The 27,240-nt window shown below is 36.9% G+C and overlaps 1 protein-coding gene across 1 annotated transcript in view; it reads left to right on the top strand.

The window, feature by feature from the left end:
* stxbp5l (syntaxin binding protein 5L) overlaps positions 1-27,240 on the top strand; it is a 193,873-nt gene that overhangs the window by 129,375 nt on the left and 37,258 nt on the right. The window contains exons 6-18 of the mRNA XM_079820875.1: positions 3,387-3,450; positions 4,930-5,013; positions 10,225-10,348; positions 11,650-11,725; positions 12,818-12,975; positions 15,716-15,788; positions 20,438-20,585; positions 20,694-20,761; positions 21,840-21,880; positions 23,053-23,270; positions 23,552-23,718; positions 23,892-24,017; positions 26,107-26,258. Of these exons, the coding sequence (XP_079677001.1) occupies positions 3,387-3,450; positions 4,930-5,013; positions 10,225-10,348; positions 11,650-11,725; positions 12,818-12,975; positions 15,716-15,788; positions 20,438-20,585; positions 20,694-20,761; positions 21,840-21,880; positions 23,053-23,270; positions 23,552-23,718; positions 23,892-24,017; positions 26,107-26,258 (1,499 nt within the window). The remainder of the gene's footprint in view (positions 1-3,386; positions 3,451-4,929; positions 5,014-10,224; positions 10,349-11,649; positions 11,726-12,817; positions 12,976-15,715; positions 15,789-20,437; positions 20,586-20,693; positions 20,762-21,839; positions 21,881-23,052; positions 23,271-23,551; positions 23,719-23,891; positions 24,018-26,106; positions 26,259-27,240) is intronic.

Here is a 27,240-nt window from a genome sequence, read left to right as displayed (position 1 = left end):
GTGAAGTTTCCCTTTAAACCATTTGACAGTGACAAATATACATATAATTGAATTATGAACTGGTTAGTGTACACAAATACACAGGGTTTTTATATTCTCTTCTGGTAACACTTTACAATAAGTTTGTATTAGTTAACATTGGTTAAAGCATTATTTAACATGAACTAACCATGAACAGCACCTCTGTTCAGCATTAGTTAATCTTTGTTAACGTTAATTAATAAAAATCCAGCTGTTCATGGTGTGTTCATGTTAGTTCACAGTGCATTAACTAATGTTAACAAGATTTGAATAATGCATTAGTAATTGTTTGAAATTAACATTAACAAAGATAAATAAATGCTTTATAAGTGCAGTTCATTATTGGTTCATGTTAACTAATGTTGTTAACTAATGAACCTTATTGTAAAGTGTTACCCCTCTTCTTTATATTTATTTTCTTTTGCACAGTGATCGATTAGTTGACTAAATTAGTTTCTTTGCTGCTATGGCAACAAACTTATGGCTGGAAGCTTTATGGGATACTGTGGCTTTTGTCGGCCCAAGCATCTCTGTAATGACTAGTCCAATAACATTTACAGCAGCAGAGACAGACAGAGATGTGTATCTATTGTCATGTGTGTGCCCTAGGCAAGAAAAGACATATATGTCTCAAATTCAATATATGAGACATGTTAGTCTCATGGTACACTTTTGATTTAGCATTCCAAAGTTCAAATCCCAACCTAATATCTAACTTTTTTAATAATTCAAGCACAATTGCAACTTGAACTTGACAACTACTGATCACCACATATTTTTGTTTTATGAAAAAGAGCAGCTCTGACATTTTTGTAATAACTCCATGTGAACTGTGGAGTTTTGGAGTGACATGAGAGAGAGACGATGACAGAATTTTCAGTATGCCTATAAAGCAAGTGATGCGCAGAAGGTGTAAATAGTTGAGCACCTTAGAAAAGCAACTTATTTACTTTATTTTCTGCAATAATTGTGCTTAAGTTAAGTTTTAAAGGGTTCTGTCAGGTCCACTAAAGTCAAAAAACACAATAGACAAACATTTAGTACAATTTTTTAATTGCATATTTTGTAAAGATTTAGATTTGGCGGTATGGCTCTGTTCTAAATTCCCCATCCTTTCATGAGCTCCATGAAAAGCCAAGACAGGGAACAGCAGCAGATTCTGGGGACGACCTCCCATTTAACTGGGAGGGCAGAGCAAATCCCCCATTTAGAACAGAGCATGCATCAATGACAACAGAATGACATGATTAAGTTAGCAATTTAAGGAGGAGCTGGGGAGGAGGTGGGTTGCAAAGCAGCGTGCAGCAGAAGCGTCCAAGCAGGCAGATTGAAGTGAAGCTATGCTTAAGTAAGCCGCCCTGTTTGAGAGAAGCCAATTGAGAGCATAAGATCAGCTGAAACAGATCAGCTGAAAGAGGGGCGGAGTTAGAATTTCCCAATCAGCTGATAGCGGAGCTTGACTACGTGGCCTGCCAGAACTAACGCTGGCGCTTGATTTAGTTCACCCAAAAATGAAAATGCTGTCATTGATAACTGACCTTCGCTCATCATCAGATCACAAATGAAAATATGTTTAATGAAATCCGAGAATTTTTTGTCTCTATAGAGATCCAACTAATCCATGTGACTTCAGAGGTTTAGCCTCAATTTTATGAATCTACGCATGTGCTTTGTTTGCGCAAAAAAAAACATAATTTACCGCTTTATTTATAAAATAATATTATCCAAAGCTTTCACGCAACAATGTCAGTTCTCGCGTGAACACAAAACGCATGCGTCTTAGTGCTCTCATGAACGCTTGTTGCATATCAATATTTTCATAAACATAGTAAATTGTTTTTTTTGTGTGCAAACAAAGCACTCGTGTCGCTTCATAAAATTGAGGCTAAACCACTGAAGTCGCATGGATAGTTTAATTGTCTTTCCTACTGTATTCTGGGCCTTGAATGTGTAAGTTGCGTTGGATCTCTATTGAGACAGAAAGCTCTGGGATTTCATTAAACATATCTTCATTTGTGTTCTGAAGATGAATTAAGGTCTTACAGATGTGGAAAGACGCGAGGGTGAGTAATTAATGACATCATTTTATTTTTTGGGTGAACTAACTCTTTAAGTTTAAGATAAGTTGTAGTAACGAACGTGTTACATCTTAATATAAGAAATGTTAGGCTTATCAGCAAATAATTAAGCCTTTTTATAATAAATAAAATGTTCTTTAACTATTTACAACTTTAATTCTCTTTTCTTGGGCAAGACAACCCAAAGTGTCTTCTTGCAGAGAACACTGGGGTTCATGAACTGCAAGCATTTTATTTTGGGTATGTCCTTGTCAGGTTTAAAAGAAGCATTATTATTACAATTCCCCTAAAGTATGTACAGTCATCCATTTTATATGCAGGAAAGATTAGACAAATGATAGCTTAAAGAAGTATGCCAACATTTGATGATAAGCTCCAAAAGACCTGTTATTTCAATTAAATAATTTTAAATAGCATTTGTTTCTGTATAATGTTCTATTTTTATGTGGTGTTAACTTGTGCTGTGGAGTGTTGCAGACCATGTGTTGTGGCAGAAAGACCAGGGACACTTCTTAGACGCATTCTGCATCTGGGGACCGGTCTGAATGGGCATGACGTCTGTGTGTGTGTCTGTGTGTATAAAAGTCTTTTGTGCCCATCTTACTCTGACCGTCACTTTACTATTTTTCTATCTCTCTTGAACTTGGCACATCCTCACACAATACTCGGGAAGTCATTTGACTGGAAGCTGTCAGAGCACATTTTTCCGACCTGTCGCTCTTTGCCTTTGAAATACTGCTGAAAAGAAGACCTTGATGTGTCCAATTTAGCTGAAAACACTTTCAGAACTTTCTGACGTTTGCCAGTAACCTTTAGTTTGACAAAAGTCGTTGTCTTCTTATTTTCTCTAGCTAAAAGCAAGAGATTACTGCAAAACCAGACACATGATCAATAGTTAACTGACTTTGGTGTTATTATTCCTAAAAGACTCCATAAAAATGATATGATGGATGTAATGTGTTTCGGTCTTAATGTATTTCCTGTTGAAACAGGATATTCTTGCTTACAACGTAACAATTTGCTGTGTGCTTACTCTGCTATTGCTAGTCTGTGCACTTTTTTTGTTTTAAATGCAACACTCCTAAACATGATGTGATTTCATCAATAGTTTGTGTCCATTTTCCTAGGAAGAGAAAGACTATACAGTAAATTTTTATTTTGTCACTTTTTATAAGTATATAGATGACCTCATAGCTAACCTCTCCAAGTCACAAGCACAGAGAATGTGTCATTTCCATCATCCTATTATCTTTTGAAGGAGTTTTTCTTTTTCTCTCTTCCTCTCAGATCAACAAAGACACATCCAGGTCCCGTTGTTCATCTGAGTGACAGTCCAAAAGATGAGGGAAAGGTGAGGAATGCATTTCTTTTTTTTTTCTAATTTTTCTCTTGAATCAAGAGCTCAAAACTTTTTAACAACTAAGAACTAGTGAGCACAAAGCCTTCCCATTATGAAAAAATGCATTAGTGTTCCTTAGCATGACTGCTGGAGTTCTTTATAAAAGGTACTTTGCATGCGTTGGCGCAGTTCTGATTCATTAACACTCATCAGGATACACACACACGCACACATACGCTTGTTATGTGACCTGATGTTCACCCCAACTACTGGTGTTAACATCTTGTATTGAGGATGCATGGTAAACATTTTTCTCACATGCACACAAATTCATAATCGTCTAAAGGAACGTTCGTCCAAAAATTACAATTTTATCATTATATACTCACTCTGCTTTTTTCCCGAATCTGTATGACTTTCTTTCTTCCGTGGAACGAAAAAGGAGATGTTAGACAGAAAGTCTGAGCAGTACAATGAAAGTGGCTAGTGATTTAAATTTCCAACCTCCAAAAAGGACAAAAATCAAAGGACAAGAGACTAATGCACCATATTTTAAGTCAGTATAATTCACCATCCACTTTTAAAGGTATGGAAAAGTACAGCTTGGACATTCTGCCTAACATTTTTGTTTTTCCTAGAAAAACATAACACACAAAGAACATAAAACAGGGTTGGAATAACATAGGTGAGTGATGAAATGTTCATTTCTGGGTGAAATATTCCTTTAAGGCATCTGCTATCTCCGGAGGGGGTATGGCATTTTGGAGTCGGTACCACGAGGTCATCATCCAAGAAAAGAATCTGAGAAGATCGCTGTGGTTACATGCTGCTGTAGTCACAGAATATCAGATGCATTGTGGGAATTGATGCGGACGAGCTTAGGGGGGCCGATGAGGTTTTGGAAAAGGATACAAAACAGAAATGATGCTGTAGCAGAGACAATATAAGAGGTGGAGACAGTCCAATGTCTAATTAATAGGATGCAGAATTTGAATCTGAATTTGAATTGAGAACCGTTAAAATGGGATGAAATTTTTATTCCCTTCACACCAATTCAACTTGTAAGGTGTGGCTAATTCAGTTCAAATTCACACTCATGAACTAAAAGGCAATTCTTAAATTCAGAATGTTTCTCCAACACATATTCTGCCAATGTTTGTGACAGAGAGAGGATTCCCAGTATGAATAAAAGGGTCTGTTTGGATTAAAGCTTGCTCCATCATCTCCAGTTAAATGATAAATGTGCCCAGTCACCAGTGTGTCAGTTCTGTTCTAAACCAAAACAGACAAAAGGCTCTTGACATTTGTAACACACCCTTAGCTCTGTTTCCACTATTTATTGCCATTCATTTGGGATTTATAGACTCCTGCTTTCTCTCTCTCTCTCTCTCTCTCTCTCTCTCTCTCTCTCTCTCTCTCTCTCTCTCTCTCTCTCTCTCTCTCTCTCTCTCTCTCTCTCTCTCTCTCTCTCTCTCTCTCTGTGTTCCTCAGTTGCTGATAGGTTTTGAAAGCGGTACAATAGTAATGTGGGACCTGAGGGCCAAAAGAGGCGACTTCAGAATATACTATGATGAGGTGAGTGTCAAATGTTTGCACTTACACTTCTTTACAGAGGTGATTTATTTTTTTTTTTTTGCATAAAACTTCCATAATAATAGATTATAATACGTATACTACTGTTCAAAAGTTTGGGGTTGGTGAGATTTTTAAAATGTTGAAAGAAGTTTCTACTAATATTGTGAAATATTATTACAATTTAAAATGTAATTGTGTTCCTGTGATGGCAATATATATATATATTAGGGATGCAACAATACAGTTAGTCCACGGTTCAATACATACCTCGGTTTTTAACCACGGTTTTCGGTTCGGTTCGGTTTCTTTATTTTACTTAAAAGAATTGAAAAACCTTACTTAAACTTAAAACTTTACTTAAAAAAAAAACCTTGTACACATTCCTAGTATATTGTGTAATATAAAATAAATGTATATAAAGATTTACACTGGCAGCTCAGAGCTGTACCGCAGCATTTAAGTATGAAATTTAATGCATAATGTAAAAATAAAACACTACATAGACTTCACTATAAAATATACACTGATTCTTATTAAAGCTACTGTATTAAAGTTCTTCAGTCAAGAGCAGTGAGGGATTTTCTCTTTGTCTTTTGTTGTTGTATTAACATTAAAGGGATAGTTCACTCAGACATGAAAATTCTGTCATTGAGAAATGAATACAGGTTTGGAACAATATTAGAGTGAGTAAATTATGACATAATTTTAGAGGTGAACTGTCCTTTTAAGGACAGCGCGTTCCCTAGGCTGCTGCTGTCAATTTAAGACCTGCGTGCATCTAATAGACACGCCGATTTTACCTTCACTTAGACATAACCGACTGTGTTTATGTTAACCTTGTGTGTATTTGACAGTATTAGCGCAGTAAGACTACTTAGTCCAGTAATCACGTGTTTGACAGGCGTTTAGTGCGCGCGCTCGGAGAAGCGCATGTTAAAACAAAAAAAGTGCATATGCACGCGAATGAAGGCTTTAAAACGCATGCAAATAATAATTGTGAATAACTATAGTGTTCCGTGAGTATAACTCTACCACTAACGTGTGATGTGAATGTATGTCGCGTTGTTCAGTATATTGGGATGGAGGCAAATGATAGAATTTGTTGAAAAATTATTAATTAAATGCAAAACCGAATTGAACGCAATTCACAAGCGCGTATTAAACCGTGAATGCCGTACCGAACGGTTCAATATTATATTGAGAATTGTGGCATCCCTATATGTACTGTATTGTATATATATATGTTCATCATAGAATCCTGCAAAAGATGTATCACGGTCTCTACAGGAAATATGTCCACATATAAATATTGTTTGTATAATTTCATATACATTTTTACAGTACATACAGTGTTTATGTATGTACATAATACACACATTTGATTTTAACATTCATATTATTCTTTGAGTCTCAGTCTACATTTGTGTGCGCGTCTGTGACCCACAAGCTTCCGTTTATCATGTTATCATCCAGCCCTCAGCCAAAAACAAGACAAACAAAAATAAATTGGAGAAGAACAAAAACAGCTAGGCTATATAAATAAAAAATGACGTCTCGCGCTCTCCATTGTCCAAGTAAATTTACTTTTGGTACGAAGCACTTGGCTCATCTGCTCTTTCCCCCCCCCCACACTGTTGCTGATTAACAACAACACTGAGCACAAGTCACTTTTCTGATTTAATTTCCCTCCTTTTGCCATGTGGATGTGTTTAGCATAATCACTGCTTGGCACACAACTTTATCTTCCTTCTGAAACGGGAACTGCCTCCTGCAGCCAGCTGCTCGCATTCATCCTTCCAAAACATGTTTCAATCACAGCTCCCCTTGGCTCACAGCGGCACGCACAAAACCTTCCAAAAACTCACCCTTTTCTCCTTCCAACCCTTTACTGCGGGTTTCAGTTCGGTGGCAGCGCCCTCTGATCATCTGTCAGCGCTGCCTGTGTGGAGGGAGTCGGAGGCATCGTCGCTCTGCAAGCGTTTGTCAGAGTGGGTAAATGGAAATGTCTAGGGGTCTGCTAATTACTGCTTTAGATTCCCCCCTGGTATGCACACGTGTGTGCAAAAAAAAAGTACTTTAATAGAAAGCATTTTGAACGAGGGAGTGAGGAAAGAAGCGAGAAACTGGGAATGAGACCAAAGATTCCAAAGGACACGTTTGTTAATGTTGAAAGGAATTGGAATAGATTTGTAAAGGTGCAAAAATCTTTTTCCATCTCATTCATTTAAAGTATACTAAACATCACCCTCAAACACTTTAAAGTCCTTTCATACACACTCTCAACTAACATCAAATAAATCTGACACCAATATCATTCCAATTATTATTTACTGTGTGACATTAGCAAGTAGATGAGTGGAGATCAGGCTGCTTTGATGGTGAAGTAATTACTGATATCGGATTATTGACTCTTAGATGGATGAAGGTCTGAGAGAGAGAGATAGAGAGAGAGAGAGAGATAGACTTTTACAAGCAGGAACTATTAGTTATCTCTTCAGTTATCTAATTTCCGGAGCCAAATCGAGGATGCAAACATGTGAAGGCATCTCTGCATTTGTCTCCCTCTTTCCACTTCTCTGACTGTTTTCTAGTGTTACTTCTCTGTCTTCTTTCCTCAGTAAGATTTGTATTGTTTTTGACAGAAGTCTCAGTATACAGTAAAAAAAGTAATAAGGGTTGGGTACTGAACTCGGTACTTTTAAGGGCACCGACCGAATTACCTCGGTACTACTGAGTAACGATTCACATTAAATCAATCGGTACCAAATTTCAGTACCTGAGAACGCATCTGATGATATAGACTAATGTCTGTGAATATTAAACCGCAAAAAGACCATTTAAATATGAATCCTGCGTGTCACTGTGCAAATGAATGCCGTAGACGCGCGGTTTACCCATAGACTGTAAAAAAAATATGGACGTAGTGTCCGTGACGTCACCCATAGGATTCTGATGAGCCGTTCTGAAGCGCAAAGTATGGACGAGATGGCCGTTGCCATCTTGGCAGCGCGTAATCGCGCATCACTCCCGGATAACAGAAAATGGGCAAAAAGGCGGGACGTGGGCGGAGCTTAAGTGACGCGATGACTAACAGACAGCAGATAAGTGGCTATCCACCTGTTACTCGAAGTGGCCACGCCCTTAATTATGCAGAACTTTAATGCTTTATATAATGTAAACAAATGAGTTATAAAATAATTCACCCCCCTCACAGTTGTCATGAAGGGCAAAATTAGCCGTATAGACCAAAACCACAATTTGTACCAGGCTGTAAACATGCTTTATTCTGCTGTAAAGTTGGGCATTTTAACATGGGGCTCAATGAGATTCTGCTCCCTTCTGGAGCTTGTCCCTAGCGGCCAGTCAATGAATTGCAGTTTAAGGTACTTTTAAGGCTTCAAGAGAAACTGCGGGAGGTTGCCGCTTGGGTTTACCTCACACACACACACACCAGAGCCACTGAGAGTCTCTTTATGAGCATTTTACTGTTTCATTTGAGAAAAACTACCGTCATGTCACAAACACACAGAAACTCAAAGGTCTTCACAGCAACCCGTCAAAATAAAAGTTTGGCTAACTTGACAAATACATTACTGTTGTACAGTAGAATTTAGATATGTATCAATGTAATAATAATATGAACACTAATGTAATAATAATAAATGATCAAAACTTTATTTTTTAAAAAAGCTCTTCATGTTTTAATTTTAACCATATAAAGCTCAGCTGTGCAACACTTTGTTTGACAAAAAAAGTTGAATTCAATTAAAAGATAAATTAAATGAATGTATTTTGTCTTCATTTGATTACCAGAAAATACACAACACATAATTTGTGGGAAATCTTTTCATAAAAAGGTCATTAAAAAAAATATATATATAATATGGTTGTTTTTATGAATTAGATTAAGTACCTAGTGGCCTACTGTTTACTAGTAAATATTACAGTATACAAACATCACAGACAATGGCAGACAGCAACCAGGGCAGCTCTGGTATAATGTCAATAACACTTCTATAAACGACTTACAGGTTCTTTATAGTTATTGATGTAAACATCCATAAAGTATTGTAAAAAGATTACCGTTGGGTACCGGTACCGAATTTCAGGTACCGGTACCGATACCGGTTAAAATTTGAACGGTACACTCTAAAAATGCTGGGTTAAAAATAACCCAAGTTGGGTTGAAAATGGACTAACCCAGCAATTGGGTTGTTTTAATGCAGGGATTGGGTTAAATGTTTGCTTTAAACAACCCAATCGCTGTGTTAAAACAACCCAATTGCTGGGTTAGTCCATTTTCAACCCAACTTGGGTTATTTTTAACCCAGCATTTTTTTGAGTGTACCCAACCCTATTAGTAATATTGTGAAGTTTTATTACAACTTAAAATAACAGTATTATATTTTTATATACTTTAAAATGGTAATGTATTCCTGTGATGGCAAAACTGAATTTTCTGCATCCATTACTCCAGTCTTTAGTGTCACATGATCCTTCAGAAATCACTCTAATATGTGGATTTGGTGCTCATTGTTCACATTATTTATTATAATAAACTTGTTCCACTATTATAAACTTGTTTATATATATATATATATATATATATATATATATATATATATATATATATATATATATATATATATATATATATATATATATATATATATATATATATATATATATATATATATATATATATATATATATATATATATATATATATATATATATATATATATATATATATATACACATATATATATATATATATATATATATATATATATATATATATATATACACATACAGACAGACAGACACACTATGACAGGGGTGTCCAAACTCGGTCCTCGAGGGCCACTGTCCTGCAGAGTTTAGCTCCAACTTGCCTCAACATACCTGCTTGGAAGTTTCTAGCATGCCTAGTAAGACCTTGATTAGCTGGTTCAGGTATTTTTAATATGAAGGTTTAATTGGGGTTGGAGCTACACTTTGCAGGACAGTGGCCCTCCAGGATCAGGATTGGACACCCCTGCACTATGCAGTACTTAGTTATTTTTAAACATTTTTTTAAATTTGTGATCACATTCTTAATCTTTTCTTCCTCATTTCCTGTCCTCTCACAAATGCCACAAATTAACAGCATGAAACAAATGAGTGGGCATCATTTTATTAATGCAGTCCTGCTTGCTTTCTCTCTGTCAGGCCATTCACTCAGTAAGCTGGCATCATGAGGGGCGGCAGTTCATGTGCAGTCATTCGGACGGCAGTCTGAGCATGTGGAATTTGAGAAACACAGCCAAACCTTTTCAAGTCACCTTCCCTCATGGTGGGTACAAACGTAAAGCGTGGTCTTTTTCACTTATGAATAATAATCTGGTGCAATGCTGGTTCACTGTTGTTTAAAATAAATACTTAAACCTTTTAATGAGCTTTTTTCTTCTTCATTAAATGTAAAGTGCCCCTATTATGGATTTTTGAAAATTACCGTTCATGTAGTGTGTAACATAGTTCTAAGTGAATGAAAACATCCTGCAAAGTTTTAAATCTGAAAGTGCACCGTATATAAAGTTATTGTCTCTCAAAAGTAAGAGTCGAGTCTGAGTCAATTAAACGAATCGTTTTTCAAACAAAATGCAAGCCGTTTCTTTGTGACGTCAAGACGAAACATTAGCATATTGCCCACTTGTTGTCACCAGGGAAAACTTGAACCACCTCAAACACTGCAGCGGATACTGGATAGCATCATGTCGAGAAGACGCTTTGCTGTACAATGTGTTTATTGTTTTTCATATTGTGACGGTATCTGGCTAACCGGCTAACTCACATTATTACTGTCTTACTGAAATACTTCTGTAAATCAGCTGTGGGCTGCAGTATTACCTAAAAGTGTGTCTATTAATGCAGATTGTCTGTCATTCTTACTACTTTGAGTAAAGATAAAGGATGGAGCAAGATTTATTTTGTAAACTTTAATGTTACATCAGTCATTCACGTTAGTGCTTGGCTAACATATGCGCTGTTATTGATACAAAGTGATTATTGATACCCGCATGTGCACCGCAAGAAATTAGACACACACACACACACACACATACACACACACTTGTTAATACTGATGGTGAGGAAGTCGACACATCTCATAATGTACCTCAAACCGACTAGCTTTAATCGCGTCGTCACAAGGCTTGGCATACTTCTGGGGCCACATTTTGATCCCAAAGTTTAGCTAAGTAAACCCACTCAGACAATTAAAGATCCCTTCAGCCATGACTCACCATCTATTAGTGAAATCTGACTCTGACGTAGTCAGCAAACACACCCACTCACCAGGTGTGTTCATTATAGAGGATGATTCAGTGTGTGGGTTTGCAGTGTGTGTGTGTGTGTGTGTGTGTGTGCAAGTTTGATTTGACAGGAATAAGTGATTCACTCTCAATCTTTGCTGCTATGTTTGGGGTCCTGGCCTTGAGCTCAGTGGTTATATAAAGATGAACAAACTCGCACTGGGAAAAGTGGTTTCTTAATCAAAGTTCTAGACATAAATGTAAGAGAGGTTTAGGTGAAAAAGTGAGGCATTTAAGACTTACCTTTTTTGCTGTTTTTTATTTTTTATTTTTATTTTTTCAGGCAAGACTCAGAGAGATGGTAGAAAAGAGTCATGTAAACCCATTCTCAAGGTCGAATACAAGACCTCCAGAAACAGGTAAGAGAACACACAAAAAAGACACACAGACTTATGGTGCATTCCATTTACCTCGAAAGAGGGATGTCAGGGCAGGGAATTATGTCACACCCGAGATGACTGCATTCCAGTTCACAGGTTGGAAAACTATGAATTAACGCATCCTGGAAAAACGTTATTTGTGCTTGCTCTTTAGGAATATAAGTGGTATTTTGAACAGATAATGCTGAAGTATCATGTCCACAGATAGAGGTTGGATAGTACCATGTGCACTGCTGTGTTTATTAAGACAGACACACAGAAATGCTATTAAAAAATATATTACTACTGAGCAGTCATATTGGTTTCTGAAGTCGGGGTTGTTGCCGTTCCCCACGGTTTTCCATTCACAACTCTGACTTGAGGGTGGCGTTCCTGTTAAAAGTTCCTACTGGGTATTAGGAATTTCCCTCCTCTGAGGATAAATGGAATGCACCACAATATACAGCTAATGAATTATGGGAAATGCAGTCTTGAGTGTTATGGATGAATTTAATCCTGCTATTTGCTTGCGACAGATGTGCCCAAGTCCCACCCGAGGACCATTACTGCTGTTTTATCTTGTCACAAAACAATTCAAGTTTACTGCCTGTTTTTTATAAAGCCCATTTCCCTCGGGAGATGAGCAGCAAAACATAATTTGAAGAAATCTTTGATTGCTTGGTTTTGTGTGTGTGTGTGTGTGTGTGTTTTCCCTCCCTATGCTGTGTTCAAAGAAGTGGTCATAAGTGGCCGCTTCAGTTTTAATGATATTTTAGATTAGTTTGGCTGTAATGTTGTTTTCCCCCTTTTGTTTCTTCCAATTTTCAAAGAGACTGAATATTTCAGGGTTGTGAAAAAAAAAAATTTGTGAAAAAGATTTAAATTGAAACATTGCATTCCTATCAACCTTTTGAGAGGACGTTCAAAGTCAAAGCAAGGTTGTTTTGTGTGGCATGAAAATCTCCTTCCAATAAGATAAAAGCTATGGGTCTTGAGATGATAAAGAAAAGACAAACAAACAAACAAACAAAATTCAGACAAACAACATTATGACTTCCATTTACACTCTCCTTTTATTTTTCTGTCTTTCAGTAGTGAAGCCTTTGTAGTCTTTTCCGGGGGCCTTTCGTATGATAAGGCAGGACGGAGACCCACCCTAACCATCATGCATGGCAAAGCCATCACAGTGTTAGAGATGGACTATCCAATAGTGGACTTCATGGTGCTCTGTGACACACCCTATCTCAACGGTGAGTATGCTGAGCGGTTCAGTCTGATGTCTTTTGTTCTTTGTGTCATTGTAGACCCAATCATTGTTGTTAACAGAGAATGGAGAGGATATTCATTTGATTCATTCAATTGATTCATTCTGACATTTTCTAATAAATCAGATCAAACGTCTGATTCGCACATTCATTCGTCATCACATAGTAGAGATCCTATAGTTCCTGTTCTACATTTGAAATCTTTCTTATTTTGAAATGTGTATATATTCAAATTCAATACTATTAATGATATCCTTTTTAGCTATTATTTAGTTCTACAAATTTAGTTTTAGTTTTTCTTTCATTTAATTTTAAGCATTTGTTCCAGTTTGATATCCCGTTTTCACACCTGGCTTGCTTGGAGCGCATGTTTCGGAATCCTAGAGCATTTTTCCCTTACTTTGGTTCGTTTATGCATATATGAACACAGGATCCATACCAAAGCAATCGCTTTGAGATTGCCTGAACAAGGTGGCCCTTCAAAAATCCTTCTAATATGCTGATTTGCTGCTCAAGAAACATTTATGATTAAAAACTAATAATTAAAAAAATTATAATACATGTTTCTTGAGCAGCAAATCAGCATGTTGTAATGATTTCTGAAGGATTTCTTATTTTAAATTGTAAAAATATTTCACAATATTACTGTTTTTGCTGTATTTTGGATCAAATATATGCAGCCTGGGTGAGCAGTAGAGACTTTTTTCAGACACATAAAAAAACTGATTTAAATCTTTTGAAGGTGTGTGTGTGTGTGTGTGTATGTATGCATATATATATATATATATATATATATATATATATATATATATATATATATATATATATATATATATATATATATATATATATTATATTAGTTAAAGCAGGAATGAAAGCTACATTACTACTACATTACTACATTATACAATAATACTCAAATTACTATACAATACTACATATAAAGACACAAAACTACACAAAGCTACAGATAAAGCCACAATAATCTTGCAGAGCGATCCATCTTGATTTGGATGACGCAGAGGAAACTCTAACCAGTAAGAGGACAGTTTCACTCACATATGACTTGGATAAACACATTTTGCTACGAAATGTTTGGTATGAAATGTTGCCTTGTGAAAGTGAACTGAACCAAGAAGAAAATGCAACATTGTAGCAAATTAAGTCCCTGTTTCGAAACAAATCAAATGATCTACAGGTCTGAAAGCACTCTAAGATCATGATTATATTTGTGCCCAAAAAATCTAATATTTTTTATCTATCCCTCAACTTATTATTATATCCCCAGAAAATTCTCCCTTACAATTCAGTGATTTTATAAACTACCTTTCAAAATGTTTAAGTAAAAAAAAAAAACATTTATTTAGACATTTATGTTATTTTAAATGTTCTGTTCATCAAATATTTATTGAGCACCAAATCATCATACTAGAATGATTTCTAAAGGATCATGTGATACTGAACACTTTTGCTTTGCGATTACAGGAATACATTTTAAAAATGCATTTTAAAAGATGTTAAAATAGACAATGGGCTATTTAAGTTGTAATACAATTTCATAGTATTTCTGTTTTTACTGTATTTTTATTCAAATAAATGCAGCCTTGGTGAATATAACAGACACTTTTAAATGGTAGATTCCATAAAATCTTTAGAAACATCCAGCTTAAAAGAATGACTCATTTGCAAATCTGACATCAGTAAGGTGAGATGCTACATAAGAATTGATTCGGAATGGTTTGAGGAGTGACAGCTTTGGCTCTGTTCAGTCAAGGGGAAAGACAGAGTCGCTATATCAGTCTCTTTCTCTTGCCAGACAAAGCCCTGTCAAGCACGTGTACACACATGCACATTTGTTTCCCAGAATACAACAGAATAAAAACAGCAAGCATCCAGCAAATTTGAAGAGATTTCAGTTGTTACTCATTTTTATCTTCCTTTCTCCTTGCTTGTCTCCCGGCTACTCTCTGCTTGTTCTTTCACTCTAACCAACACACATTGCAAAACAGCACAGTACGTAGCCCTACATATTCATGACCTGTACAGTTTTCATAAAAAAGAACATGAGAATAATGTATCATTAGGATTCCACTGTCTCCAGAGCTTAATTGTCATGCACAATCACACACAACACAATTAATGTCTTTGTCCCCTTGGTTTCAAGATGTCACTGTTGTCATCAGTTTTCCCTGACAAAGCTTAAAACTGAAGTGTGTATTGTATACACCACCAGAATAAAGAGAGTTGCAAAAATAATGCCTTTTAAAAGTTTCTTGAACACTCAACCCATCTACTATTGCTTGTAAAAACAGATCGCATGCCATTGGTCAGGCTGGTCGGGATGCTCAAATAAACTTTGACAAATAAAAACAAATGTTTATAAAAGCACCAGAATGGTTACCCTAATGGAGGGAATAAAGCTATAAATGGTTATAACCATATTACAATGATATTTCACCCAAAAAGTTAAAATTCTGTCATAATTTACTCACCATCATGTTGTTCCAAACCTGTACGACTTTCTTCTGTGGAACATAAATATTTATAATATATTCATTTAAAAATGGTCCAAATAATGAAAGTCAATGGGGTCCAGTTTTGTAATACATTACTTCTCTTATACATGAAGTATCCATGAATCTATAGTATTGTATCTATTCTTGTGCTGTCATTGTCTTGAGTTCATAGATGATGATTTGTTGAGATGTTGTGTTTGTGTTGACAGAGGTCCAGGAGCCGTATGCGGTGGTGGTTCTGCTGGAAAAAGATTTTGTTGTGGTCGATTTAACCCAGAGCAAGTGAGCAATCTCTTCTCTCTCTTTCCACTATCATACTCACACACTTCATGCCATGTGTGTGTGTCTGAATGATGTAACTCGATGTGATGTACTCCAACAACACCTCGCACTAGTACTTCCACCAGAGGCAACATTGCTCAACACTCAATATATATATTGTGTGTGTGTGTGCGCGCGCATTCCTTTTGAAGATGCTTTGTGAAAAATCTGAGTTTGTGTGGGGGTATGCTTATTTGTTATAGGTAAATATTATAGAGTTGTCGCTCATAAACATCCATCAAATGAATCATTATTAAAAGGGCACTTCAGCGCTGGGAAGATGAATGTGTATTTAAACTGTGTCATTAATGTAGTAGAAATTTTTTGTAGTAGAAATTCTTTTTTCAAAAGTGTGTTTAACTGTTTAGAAGCAGATCTCCTAGAAGTGATAAACGCCTCACTTCTTTCTGGGACTTTTCCAAACTCCCTTAAAACCGCAGTAGTTAAGCCTCTCCTGAAAAAGAGAAATCTGGATAACTCCATACTGAGCAACTACAGACCAATCTCAAATCTCCCCTTCATAGGCAAGATCATTGAAAAAGTTGTTTTCAGTCAGCTGAACAAATTCTTAAGCTCAAACGGATACTTTGACAATTTTCAATCTGGTTTCCGACCGCATCACAGCACAGAGTCGGCGCTCATAAAGATTATAAATGATATTCGCCTCAATACAGATACAGGCAAAACATCAATTCTGGTACTACTGGACCTCAGTGCTGCATTCGACACTGTTGACCACAAAATACTTCTTGACAGGCTAGAAAATTGGGTTGGGCTTTCTGGAATGGTCCTCAAATGGTTCAGGTCATACTTAGAAGGGAGAGGTTATTATGTGAGTATAGGTGACCATAAGTCTGAGTGGACATCCATGACATGCGGAGTCCCACAAGGGTCAATTCTTGCACCACTCCTATTCAACCTGTACATGCTGCCACTCAGCCAAATAATGAAAAATAACAAAATGGCTTACCACAGCTATGCTGACGACACCCAGATCTACTTAGCCCTATCACCTAATGACTACAGCCCCATTGACTCTCTATGTAAATGCATTGATGAAGTTAACAGTTGGATGTGCCAAAACTTTCTTCAGTTAAACAAAGACAAAACTGAAATTACTACATTTGGAAACAAAGATGAAATTCTGAAGGTGAACGCATATCTTGAGGCTAAAGGCCTGAAATCAAAAAATCAAGTCAGGAATCTTGGTGTGATTTTGGAGTCAGACCTGAGTTTCAATAGTCATGTCAAAGCAATAACTAAATCCGCTTACTATCATCTCAAAAATATATCAAGAATTAGATGCTTTGTTTCCAGGCAAGACTTAGAGAAACTCGTTCATGCTTTTATTACCAGTAGGGTGGACTATTGTAATGGTCTTCTCACCGGCCTTCCCAAAAAGACCATTAGACAGCTGCAGCTCATACAGAACGCTGCTGCCAGGATCCTGAGCCGAACCAGAAAATATGACCATATCACACCAGTCCTCAGATCTTTACACTGGCTTCCAGTTACATTTAGGATCGATTTTAAAGTGCTATTACTTGTATATAAATCACTCAATGACCTAGGACCTCAATACATTGCAGATATGCTGATTAAATACAAACCCAACAGATCACTCAGATCATCAGGATCAAGTCAATTAGAAATACCAAGGGTTCACTCAAAGCAAGGAGAGTCTGCTTTTAGCTATTATGCCAGCCGTAGCTGGAACCAGCTTCCTGAACAGATCAGATGTGCTCCAACAGTAGCCACTTTCAAATCCAGACTCAAAACACATCTGTTTAGCTGTGCATTTACTGAATGAGCTGTGCCACTGTACGTGCTTTGTCCGAACTGCTTGCATTTTAATTTATATGCTTAAATTTAACCCTGTTTTTATTTTTATTTTTAATTATACTCTTTATTTTTATCTTTCAATATTTTCTTTATTTTTTATTTCTTTAAATTCCTATTATAACTGTAATATTTTTATTTCATTTCTGTGTAAAGCACTTTGAATTGCCACTGTGTATGAAATGTGCTATACAAATAAACTTGCCTTGCCTTGCCTTGCCTTGCCTTGCCTAGAAATGTGAAATTATTTTTTAATTTGGTGCCTTCTAGACTGAGAAAAGACAGAAAATGTATTTTTGTCTCATGTGGATGAAAGACAACAACTCCCAGAATGCACTTGCTTCGCTGCCCTACGAGGCCACTCCCTACACCCTACATTGTTTTGATCTTCATAATAATACAATAATTTTGTTCAGTTAGAGAATAAACACTTGAATTAAAAACTGAACGTGTCTTATCGATAAAGTGTGAGTGAGCCGAACGAGAGTCACAGGACAAACGCAGCAGGAATCAGATTTTATTCAGCACGAGAGGGAAGTAAGAGCTGAGCAAAGCTGAGGTAAGCGTGACGCATTTTGGCACGCCAGTCTGGCGCGTTTTCTGATCGCATATGGAAGCTAAACTTTCATAGGAATTCATTGAAAAGTTGAAACACTCACTTTGCTCCGTTATTAATGCCAGAGGCTGAGCCGAGCACATTTACATTCTGTGCGTGAGATCTCTCCCCTGTGGGCGGGTTGAAAACATGCGGAACAGCTCCTTCTACTGGCTGTAGTTTTTAGCCTCTGGGCAAAAAATCCTCTGATGACGCAAAATGACGATATTTGCATCATCAGAGGATTTTTTTCCAGAAATAAAATGCATAATTCTCTCGTCTCAGGGGGATATGAGGGGGGAAAATACTATAATTCAAATATACTACAGGGTTTCTACTGATACAAAGCTTAATGCTAAATCACTGAAGTTACCCTTTAAGAACAAGAGCCAGGGTCAGCCTGAAACTCATACACAGACACACACCAACTGGACATTTGTCACTCTTTTAAGTGCCACTCCTTTACCAGTTTGACATCAAATATTGTCTTTGCTTTAAGGCCATTTCTTCCAAAAGACGCATTGCAGGAACAAACAAACTGCAGCATTCAAACCCTCTTTTAGAATCATCCATATATTCCGTTCTTATTTTTTATGGAATATAATTGCAGTATTTATTATAAATGATTTATTTAAAAAAAAAAAGCCCTTGTGGTCTTTAATTAAAATAACTCCCCCTTCCTCGTGCAGCAACATCTCTTCTCTGATGGTGTGTTTACTGGCATGAGGGCAGGACAACCTGTCACTCACATGAAATCATTACATTAGTAAACCACAACCATCCAAAGGATCCAACCAATTCCTGATGTATACAATCAAGTCCTGCCCTACATTTTGTCATGTTCGAAAAGCCATCTTGGATATACATTACAATAGGGAAGAAAAGACTATTGCAACTTCAGTTTCATGCCGACTTTAAACTTAAACATTAAAGAGTACTGTACTTAAAATGTATTCTATTTATTATATAGTTAAATAGTGTTGTATTACATAGTAAAAGCAATGACAAGACAATCACAGACAACCTTGATCTTATTACTTTTATATCAACAATAGCAATGTAATAAAAGACACTAACACTTACATGTATTATTAATAATGACAATATTATATTATTAATAAAAATATATTCTTAGTTATTAATCCTTTTTTGAGTAATATAGTTCAGTTGCATAAATGTAGGTCAGTGGCATCAATACAGTACCCGTGGGAGTCAGTACCTGGTAGCCCACATAGAGTTGCCCACAGGGCACATTCTATAAATAGCCTCAATTTCTATTATCATGATAACACTCATTCTTAAGTATTTCAAATTTGTCACCCTGCACATCAGTTTGTCCCTTCAGGTGGCTGTCACTTAAATAAGGTTGGAGACCCCGATGTATTCTGTTTATGCTTGCCTGTAGCAATGTAATGCACATTAATACAGAAGTCAGTTGATGTGTGGTCACAGATGTGTGTATGTATAATGGATGTTGGCAGGCAACGGTTCGAGAAGGACCGGTGACATATGGATCTAGGCTATTTTATTAAATTTTAGGGCCCTATTTTAACAATCTAAGCGCATGGTCTAAAGCGCATGGCGCACGTGCACTTAGGGCGTGTCCGAATCCACTTTAGCTAGTTTAACGATGGGAAAAATGGTAGGCTTGGTCTAAAAGGGTTTAAAAGTGTCTCTAGTCTCTTAATGAGTCATGGTGTGTTTTGGGTGTATTTAAAAAAAATTGCGCGCTGCTGCATGTCCCTATGTGTAATAAGCAGAGTGTACACGCATTGTGCATCACCTTTAGGCTTATATTACTAGCGCGCCCTTTAAATAACAAAAAAATATTGCGGCATTGACTTTAGACCAGGTTTCAGTTGGTCAATGGCGCAGTCTAGTTCAGTTGCCTCAAAATAGCAACGCACCAACGATGCGCCTGAACACGCCTCGTTTTCAGACCGGGACGCCCATGGGCACGAGATGGGTGCAAATGCATTTGCTATTTAAACATCGTGGCTCTGGACGTAAAAATGATAACTGCGTCGGGCTGAAACTAGAAAAGAACACTTGCCTGGCGCTGCATTGCGCCGGGTGTGTGATAGGGCCATAAATTTGACTCTTCCAGTCACACTTGAGAGAAATGTTCTGCTTTATAAATACCTGTTATATATTTAAAATACTCTCTCTCCTTTAGTTTTCCTATCTTTGAGAACCCCTACCCCATGGACATCCATGAGTCTCCAGTCACGTGCACGGCTTACTTTGCCGACTGTCCCCCTGACATCATACCAGTGCTTTACTCCATAGGAGCCAAACACAAAAAGACCGGCTACAGCCACAAGGTTTGTCAGCTAAATTATATACTTTTTTTCAGAATTTCTCGAATTTCAATGTAACTTGACATCTTTTTATTTTATTTTGTTTTTTATTATTATTGTTTGTGTGTTTAGGAGTGGCCAGTCAGTGGTGGCACATGGACAGTCGGTTCACAGACGTATCCAGAGATTATCGTTACAGGGTAAGTGAATTTGTGTGTGCTTTGTTTTCAATCTGCAACTGTGACTGAAAGCTCATAAACAAGGCTATATGTCAGCATTAAGTATTATTTTAATGATTATTTTTGGTATTGCATGTTTACATCTTAGAATACACTACACTTTTGAACGGCAGTGTATATTACAAATACGTCAACTCTCAAACTGAATATGTGGCAGACACAACTGTCCCAGAGCAGCAACACGTCATGTTCTCACTTTTTTGTATGTGTATTGACAGGTAGGGAAATATATTGGGAATAAAAACTGAATGTCACACTTGCTTCCAAGTCTCAACTAAATTATTTGAGATGTAATGAATTAATAGGTGTTTCTTCAAATATCGGTACCTTTGACTTTTACTTGTACTTTTAGAACATAAACTCACTTTTCACTCTCTCTCTAGTTGTCACAAGAGGATTTTTGTCATGAATATCACCGTATCATTTCCAGCACGTCAATTGATGTGGTTTGATTTCCTATGTTTATATAATCTAAAGGCTTCTTATTAGTGAAAGTAGTAAAATCCATGTGCTCTCTTTTCTTGCAGCTGAATTTTGAAATATTTGTGTTTTTTAAAGCATTTGGACTTTAGTAGCTTCAGGAGATTTGTTGTGCAGGTATAACAAATGAACAAATCGGCCCACACAAGGTGACGCTTCTTACTTAAAATAGTTTGACACCCCTGTCTCAAAAAAGTGAAACTTTACACCCACACATGGAGGTCATTTATAGTATTTTTATTTTCTTGAAAACTCTGGATTGATTTTGTTTTTGTTCTGAAGCGTGCATTGATTGTGTTTGTTTTCACTTGCGTTTGATTTCACTTTCAAGTCAATGGTGTCTAAAATGTGCCCTCCTGCTTGGCTCTCATTGGTAAATGTATCGCACTTCTCCGCTTTAATTCAATAGTGCTATTGACCCTGCCTGTTGTTCTCTCTGCCTCTTTTTCCCTCCTGTTTCCATAGCTGTCATTGCCTGCTTCCTCTTAAGCTGTTTAACACATACACTCATTCGCTCATACGGTCGCTCTTTGTCCTTCCTCTTTGTTGTCCCCCACAGACATGCAGACGGATCGATAAAATTTTGGGATGCAACAGCGAGTAAGTGTCTTCGCTTTGAAGAGCTTGCCCTCCCCCCCTTTAGCCACATGCTGTTCCATTTCACTCTTTCTTACCTCTGCCATATGATTCCTTATTTTTCATTTCATTCTTTACAACTCGAACCAAGTATATATGACCAAAATGGACATCCAAATAGCACACCCATATGTGCTGGTTTCACATCCATGGCCATTACTTAAAAGAATATTCTGGGTTCAATACAAGCTAAGCTCATTTGACAGCATTTGTGGCATAATGTTGATTACCACATAAAACATTTTTACTAATCCCTTGTTTTCTATTAAAAAAGCAAAAGTTGAGGTTACAGTGAGGCACTTACAATGGTAGTAAATGAGGACAATTTTGAAGGATTTAAAAGCAGAAATAATAAGTTTATAATTTTATAAAAGCACTTACATTAATGCTTGTGTTAAAACTTGTCTTATTTAAGCCATAAAGCTGTTTAAATAATAATTTTACAGTCAATATAAGGTTTTATGGTGGTGTTCTTTTGCACCAAAGTTGAATAGAATTTTACACAGACAAGATTAATGGGTGATTTTCCCCCCACTCTAAAAGCATGCTACTACAGATATTGCTTATGTCTTGTGGCTATAATGTTGAAACATTTGTCTTATTTTATTGTTAACAGATTCACTTCAGTTGTAAAGTCCTGTTCACAACAAGAATGAAAACTATAAAGATAACTATAACACTATATTAGTATCCACACCAATGAACAATAATCTTCTGTTTATTATAAGTGCTTGCTGCAAGTCTTGTAGGTGTTGTTTGAAGTTGAAGCGCGCTCGCTGTAAATTCGCAGAGTGAAACTTTGCGGCGAAACTTAACTTAGAACACAAGACTTAAAAGGGCTATATGCGTTTTTCTGAAATTTAAACTCGCGACTGACACCTGTGGCCAAAAAACAGAACTGCTCTTATTTTCTGCTCGATCTCGCAGCGGTGGTGACGTCACATCCGCAGACAGATCCTACAGTACTAATCTTTGTGGTAATCAACATTATGCCACCTTTAGGTGCTGTCGATTAAGCTTAAATTGAACTAAATGCAGAATATTTCTTTTAAAGCACTGTTTCTATTTTAACACCCTGTGCATCACATTCACTATGTAATCAAATGTGATGAGGTGATAACCTCCATCTCTGTCAGTCACACTGCAGATGTTGTATAAGCTCAAGACATCAAAGGTATTTGAGAAGCCTAAGAGTGGAGACGTGGGACGTAGCGGCGAGCTTGTGGAGGAAGACCCCTACGCCGTTCAGATGATCAGCTGGTGCCCGCAGAGCCGTATCTTTTGTGTAGTCGGCATTGGTGCCCACGTCATCCTGTACCGCTTCAGCAAACATGACACCAACACCACCATCACGGTGAATTGAGAAAACTTCTGCTCTTTTAAATTGATAGTTTATTTAATTCTGTCAACATTTATGGTCTTTCTGTTGATCTGTGGAACACAAAAGAAGATATTTTGAATAATATTTCAACTGATTGACCATACAATGAAAGCTAATGGGGTCCAAAACAACTTTGGACCCAAGTGATTTTTATTGAATGGACAAAATAATTCTTAAAAATATCTTCTTTTTTGAGTACATACCATGGATTTGATGAATTAACTTTACGCTGTTGTGTGAATACTCCATTGAAGTCCTTAGAGGTGCGGTTGCAGTGTGAGATGGAGGACGTCATCTCTCCGTCGGATACCGAGAACACTCCATGTTTTTCCGACCCCAGCGGTCTCTCACCTCAACCACAGCCCCCAAGTCCCCGCAGCAACACGCCGGACAGTGTGCGGGACAGCAGCCCTTGCCTCAAGTTAGACTACACAAAAATCTTACAATGTTTATGTTTTCCTAATGTATGTAGGACTTGACACGACATTGTTAGCTTGCTTACTTACTTGCTAGATAATACAATGGAGCTTAAATGAAAGTGTAACATTCAAATTAGATTCCACATTAAACTGAATTGAAATACTTACCTCTCAGGGTTAAAGATCGTATGATCCGAATGCCTCCTGGATACCAGGCGGAGTTGGTGGTTCAGTTATTATGGATCGATGGAGAGCCGCCACAACAAATCACCAGCCTGGATTTAAACTCCGCCTATGGACTGTAAGTGACCCCTCTTCTTTTATATCATCCATTTTAATCAGCCAATAGAATCTTAATTTTTTTCTCTAATTTAATCATCTGTCTTCTACTGTCCCTTGCAAATAAACGCCATATAATTACCAATAAAATATACCGTGGTTATACCAAGTTTTTTGGGGGGTAGGGGGGGGGGGTAGGATTTGTTTCGACTTGCTTACCGTGGTATATGAGTCTGGTAATCAAACAGTATTGTGTGGCATATGAGATTTAATATCTCTGACTCATAATATCAGTCCTCCCATGTTTAATGTAATTGATTTTGTCATCATCAAAACTCCAGACTCATGTGTCCAGCTGTTAATATCACAGCTCACAGGGTGTTTGATGTTTTCCATTAAAGTGGTGAAACTCTTAATTATAATTTGGTGTCCTTTCAAATCTTTCACTTGTTGTCATCCTGTTTTGATTCAGTCCCAACCACGTCATCAAAGCATTATTAGGAGCAAAGGTTGCCATGGTGATGTCTGGATACAATGGACAGAAAGACTTTGAATTCAGTCAAGCAGATTAAATGTCATGGCACACCCTATGTCATTCGGACTAAGTTTTGTTTGTGTGTCTTGAGATTTGTTTGTTCATGACTGGGCCCAGCGGTGTGGGTTTTACGAGTGATTGATGGAACATTTTATAATCAGTCTCTTGCAACTGATCTCATAAAGTTGCATACCCCTTGTAGATCATGTTAGATGTTTTGACAAAATAAAGTTTTATTTATTTATTTAAACATTTTGGGTTTTAAAATGTCAGTGAAATACACTGAAAAACTTTAAAAAACACATTTTGAAAAATTATTACAATTTACAGTATATACCTAAAGTGTTAAGTGTTAAATAACTTGGTAACACTTTACAATAAGGTTCATTAGTTAACATTAGTTAACAACATTAGTTAACATGAACTAATAATGAACAGCACTTACAAAGCATTTATTTATCTTAGTTAATGTTAATTTCAACATTTACTAATGCATTATTAAATTCTTGTTAACATTAGCAAATGCACTGTGAACTAACATGAACAAACCACGAACAGCTGGATTTTTATTAACTAACGTTAACAAAGATTATTAACTACTAATGCTGAACAGAGGTGTTGTTCATGGTTAGTTCTTGTTAACTAATGCATTAACTAACATTAACTAATACAAACTTATTGTAAAGTGTTACCAATAACTTTATAACATTTTTTAAATATTTCAAAGTTTTATTTTTTGATAAATTGAAAATGTAAAACAACAGCATTTATTTTCAATAAAAAATTGTGTAACAATGTAAATGTCTTGACTATAAATGATTAATTTAATTATTTCTTGCAAAAAAAAAATATTTTAATTTCTTTAGAAAAAAAAAAAAAAATCCCACTGACCCCAAACTTTTAAACGGTTGTGTTTTTCTTTTAAGTTAGTATATTTAGATTTTTAATATATTCAGAATTTATACTGAATTGATTTTTAATAAATATAATATATTTTTGAACAGAATTTGTGTACATTCTGGGGATGTCCCGAGCCAATCTCATGGATCGGTATTGGGGCCGATTAAGCACTTTTTCTTTAAATTATCAGTATCAGCTCTCGTATAAGCCCAATCTTTTATTTGCGCCATCAGCCCATTTCACACCGAACACAGAGGATGTATTAAAGCGGACATAAGACTGTGAAATTAGAGGTATGGACCCTTGAACTTGGCAAATAGGACAATGCATACAGCTGTTTTGCTCCATCAGTCCATTTCACACGTGGTTTCTTGGCCGTCACAAAGAATGCATTAAATTCACGCGCATCCATACTCTCGTTTTCTTCATAGTAAAATGGCAGTGAACGCACAAAGGAAATTGGTTAAAATACATAAATTGGAAATTGTAAATGATTCTGGTGGGGTATATAAACTAAGCAGAGCTGTATGTTACTTTCAGTAATTTTATTATATTTAGTCATATATGTTAGTCGAGACTGAACTTGACTTTATAATGGGCTTTTTTATATAACTGACACTTTTAATATGAAACATAGTTGTGTGTATGATCAGTGAGTGTGTGTATATTTGTACAGGTTGGCTCTAGGTAACTGCAATGGTTTGGCAGTTGTGGACTACCTGCAAAAAACCATTCTGCTGTGTATGAACACACTGGACCTGTATGGATCCGCAGATCCTTTCCAGCGACTAACGCGCTCGCCTCGCAAAAACCGGCAGTCCACATCAGGTACACATGCACAATGTGTCTCAGAAGCCCGCAAATGTTCAAATAAAGTGTGTTTCTCTGTAATAACAGCTGTGAACACACACGTCACTGGCATGCATCTGCAAACATGCTCAGCGTTTCAGCCATCAAAAGCAAACTTTGCAAATCTCAGGCTGTGTCTGTCTTCTGTCCTTGCCTGTAAATATCTCATTTACTGTCTCTCTTCCATTAAACACACACACAGTCCCTCTCTTTAACTGCATGGGACAGACTGCATTTATGGTTGCCTTCTCTGCATGTCGTCTGTTGTATCTCTGTTGCTGTTGGTCTTTGCCTGAGCACGACACCTAACAGAGAACACAGCGTAACCTGCCATACGGACTCGCTGTTACTAATCCAGCACAGATCTCGCTCCACCTGCCCTTCTCTTTCCTCCTACCCCGACTGCTCACACACAGACACACACACTCACACGGACCATCCAGAGAAAGATGTCTTAAGTGAAAGCTGAAGATGAAGATCTGTTTTCATAGAGCTTCATCAAAAGGAAGCTGTGGGAAGGCGGTCATGCTGGCTCCTCACTTCAAAGCGGTCTCTCTCCCTCCTCTTGTTCAGGCAGCCGTATCTTTAGAAACCGAGAGGCTTTGAGCCGACATGGAGATGCAGAGGTGGGCAGAAAGGTCGTTCGGTGTGGTCGAAGAGTGATTTTGATCCATACGTTATGTAAGCTCTTGAAAAAGCGAGAGAACGTCTTAACGCTCTCCCACACACTATGGCCGGTGTGTATTCCCATCTGATGAAATGAAGTGCCACAAATCCCCCTCAGTTTTTATTCTATCATTGATTACGTTCTTTAGTCTTTCTCTTCATATATAGTGGAATCCAAAAGTCTGAGACTGTTTCTATTTTAAAATTTTCAATGCAGTTTTTCATTGCAAATTATGTTGACAGTGTAACAAATTGACTCCACTCAGTAATTTTCTCTCATTAAAATGTAATATTA

This window comes from Gobio gobio (genome assembly GCF_949357685.1).
Source record: "Gobio gobio genome assembly, chromosome: 7".
Taxonomy (NCBI): Eukaryota; Metazoa; Chordata; class Actinopteri; order Cypriniformes; family Gobionidae; genus Gobio; species Gobio gobio.
The sequence above is the reverse complement of the archived record's forward strand: the minus strand, read 5'-3'. Positions and strand labels throughout refer to the sequence as shown.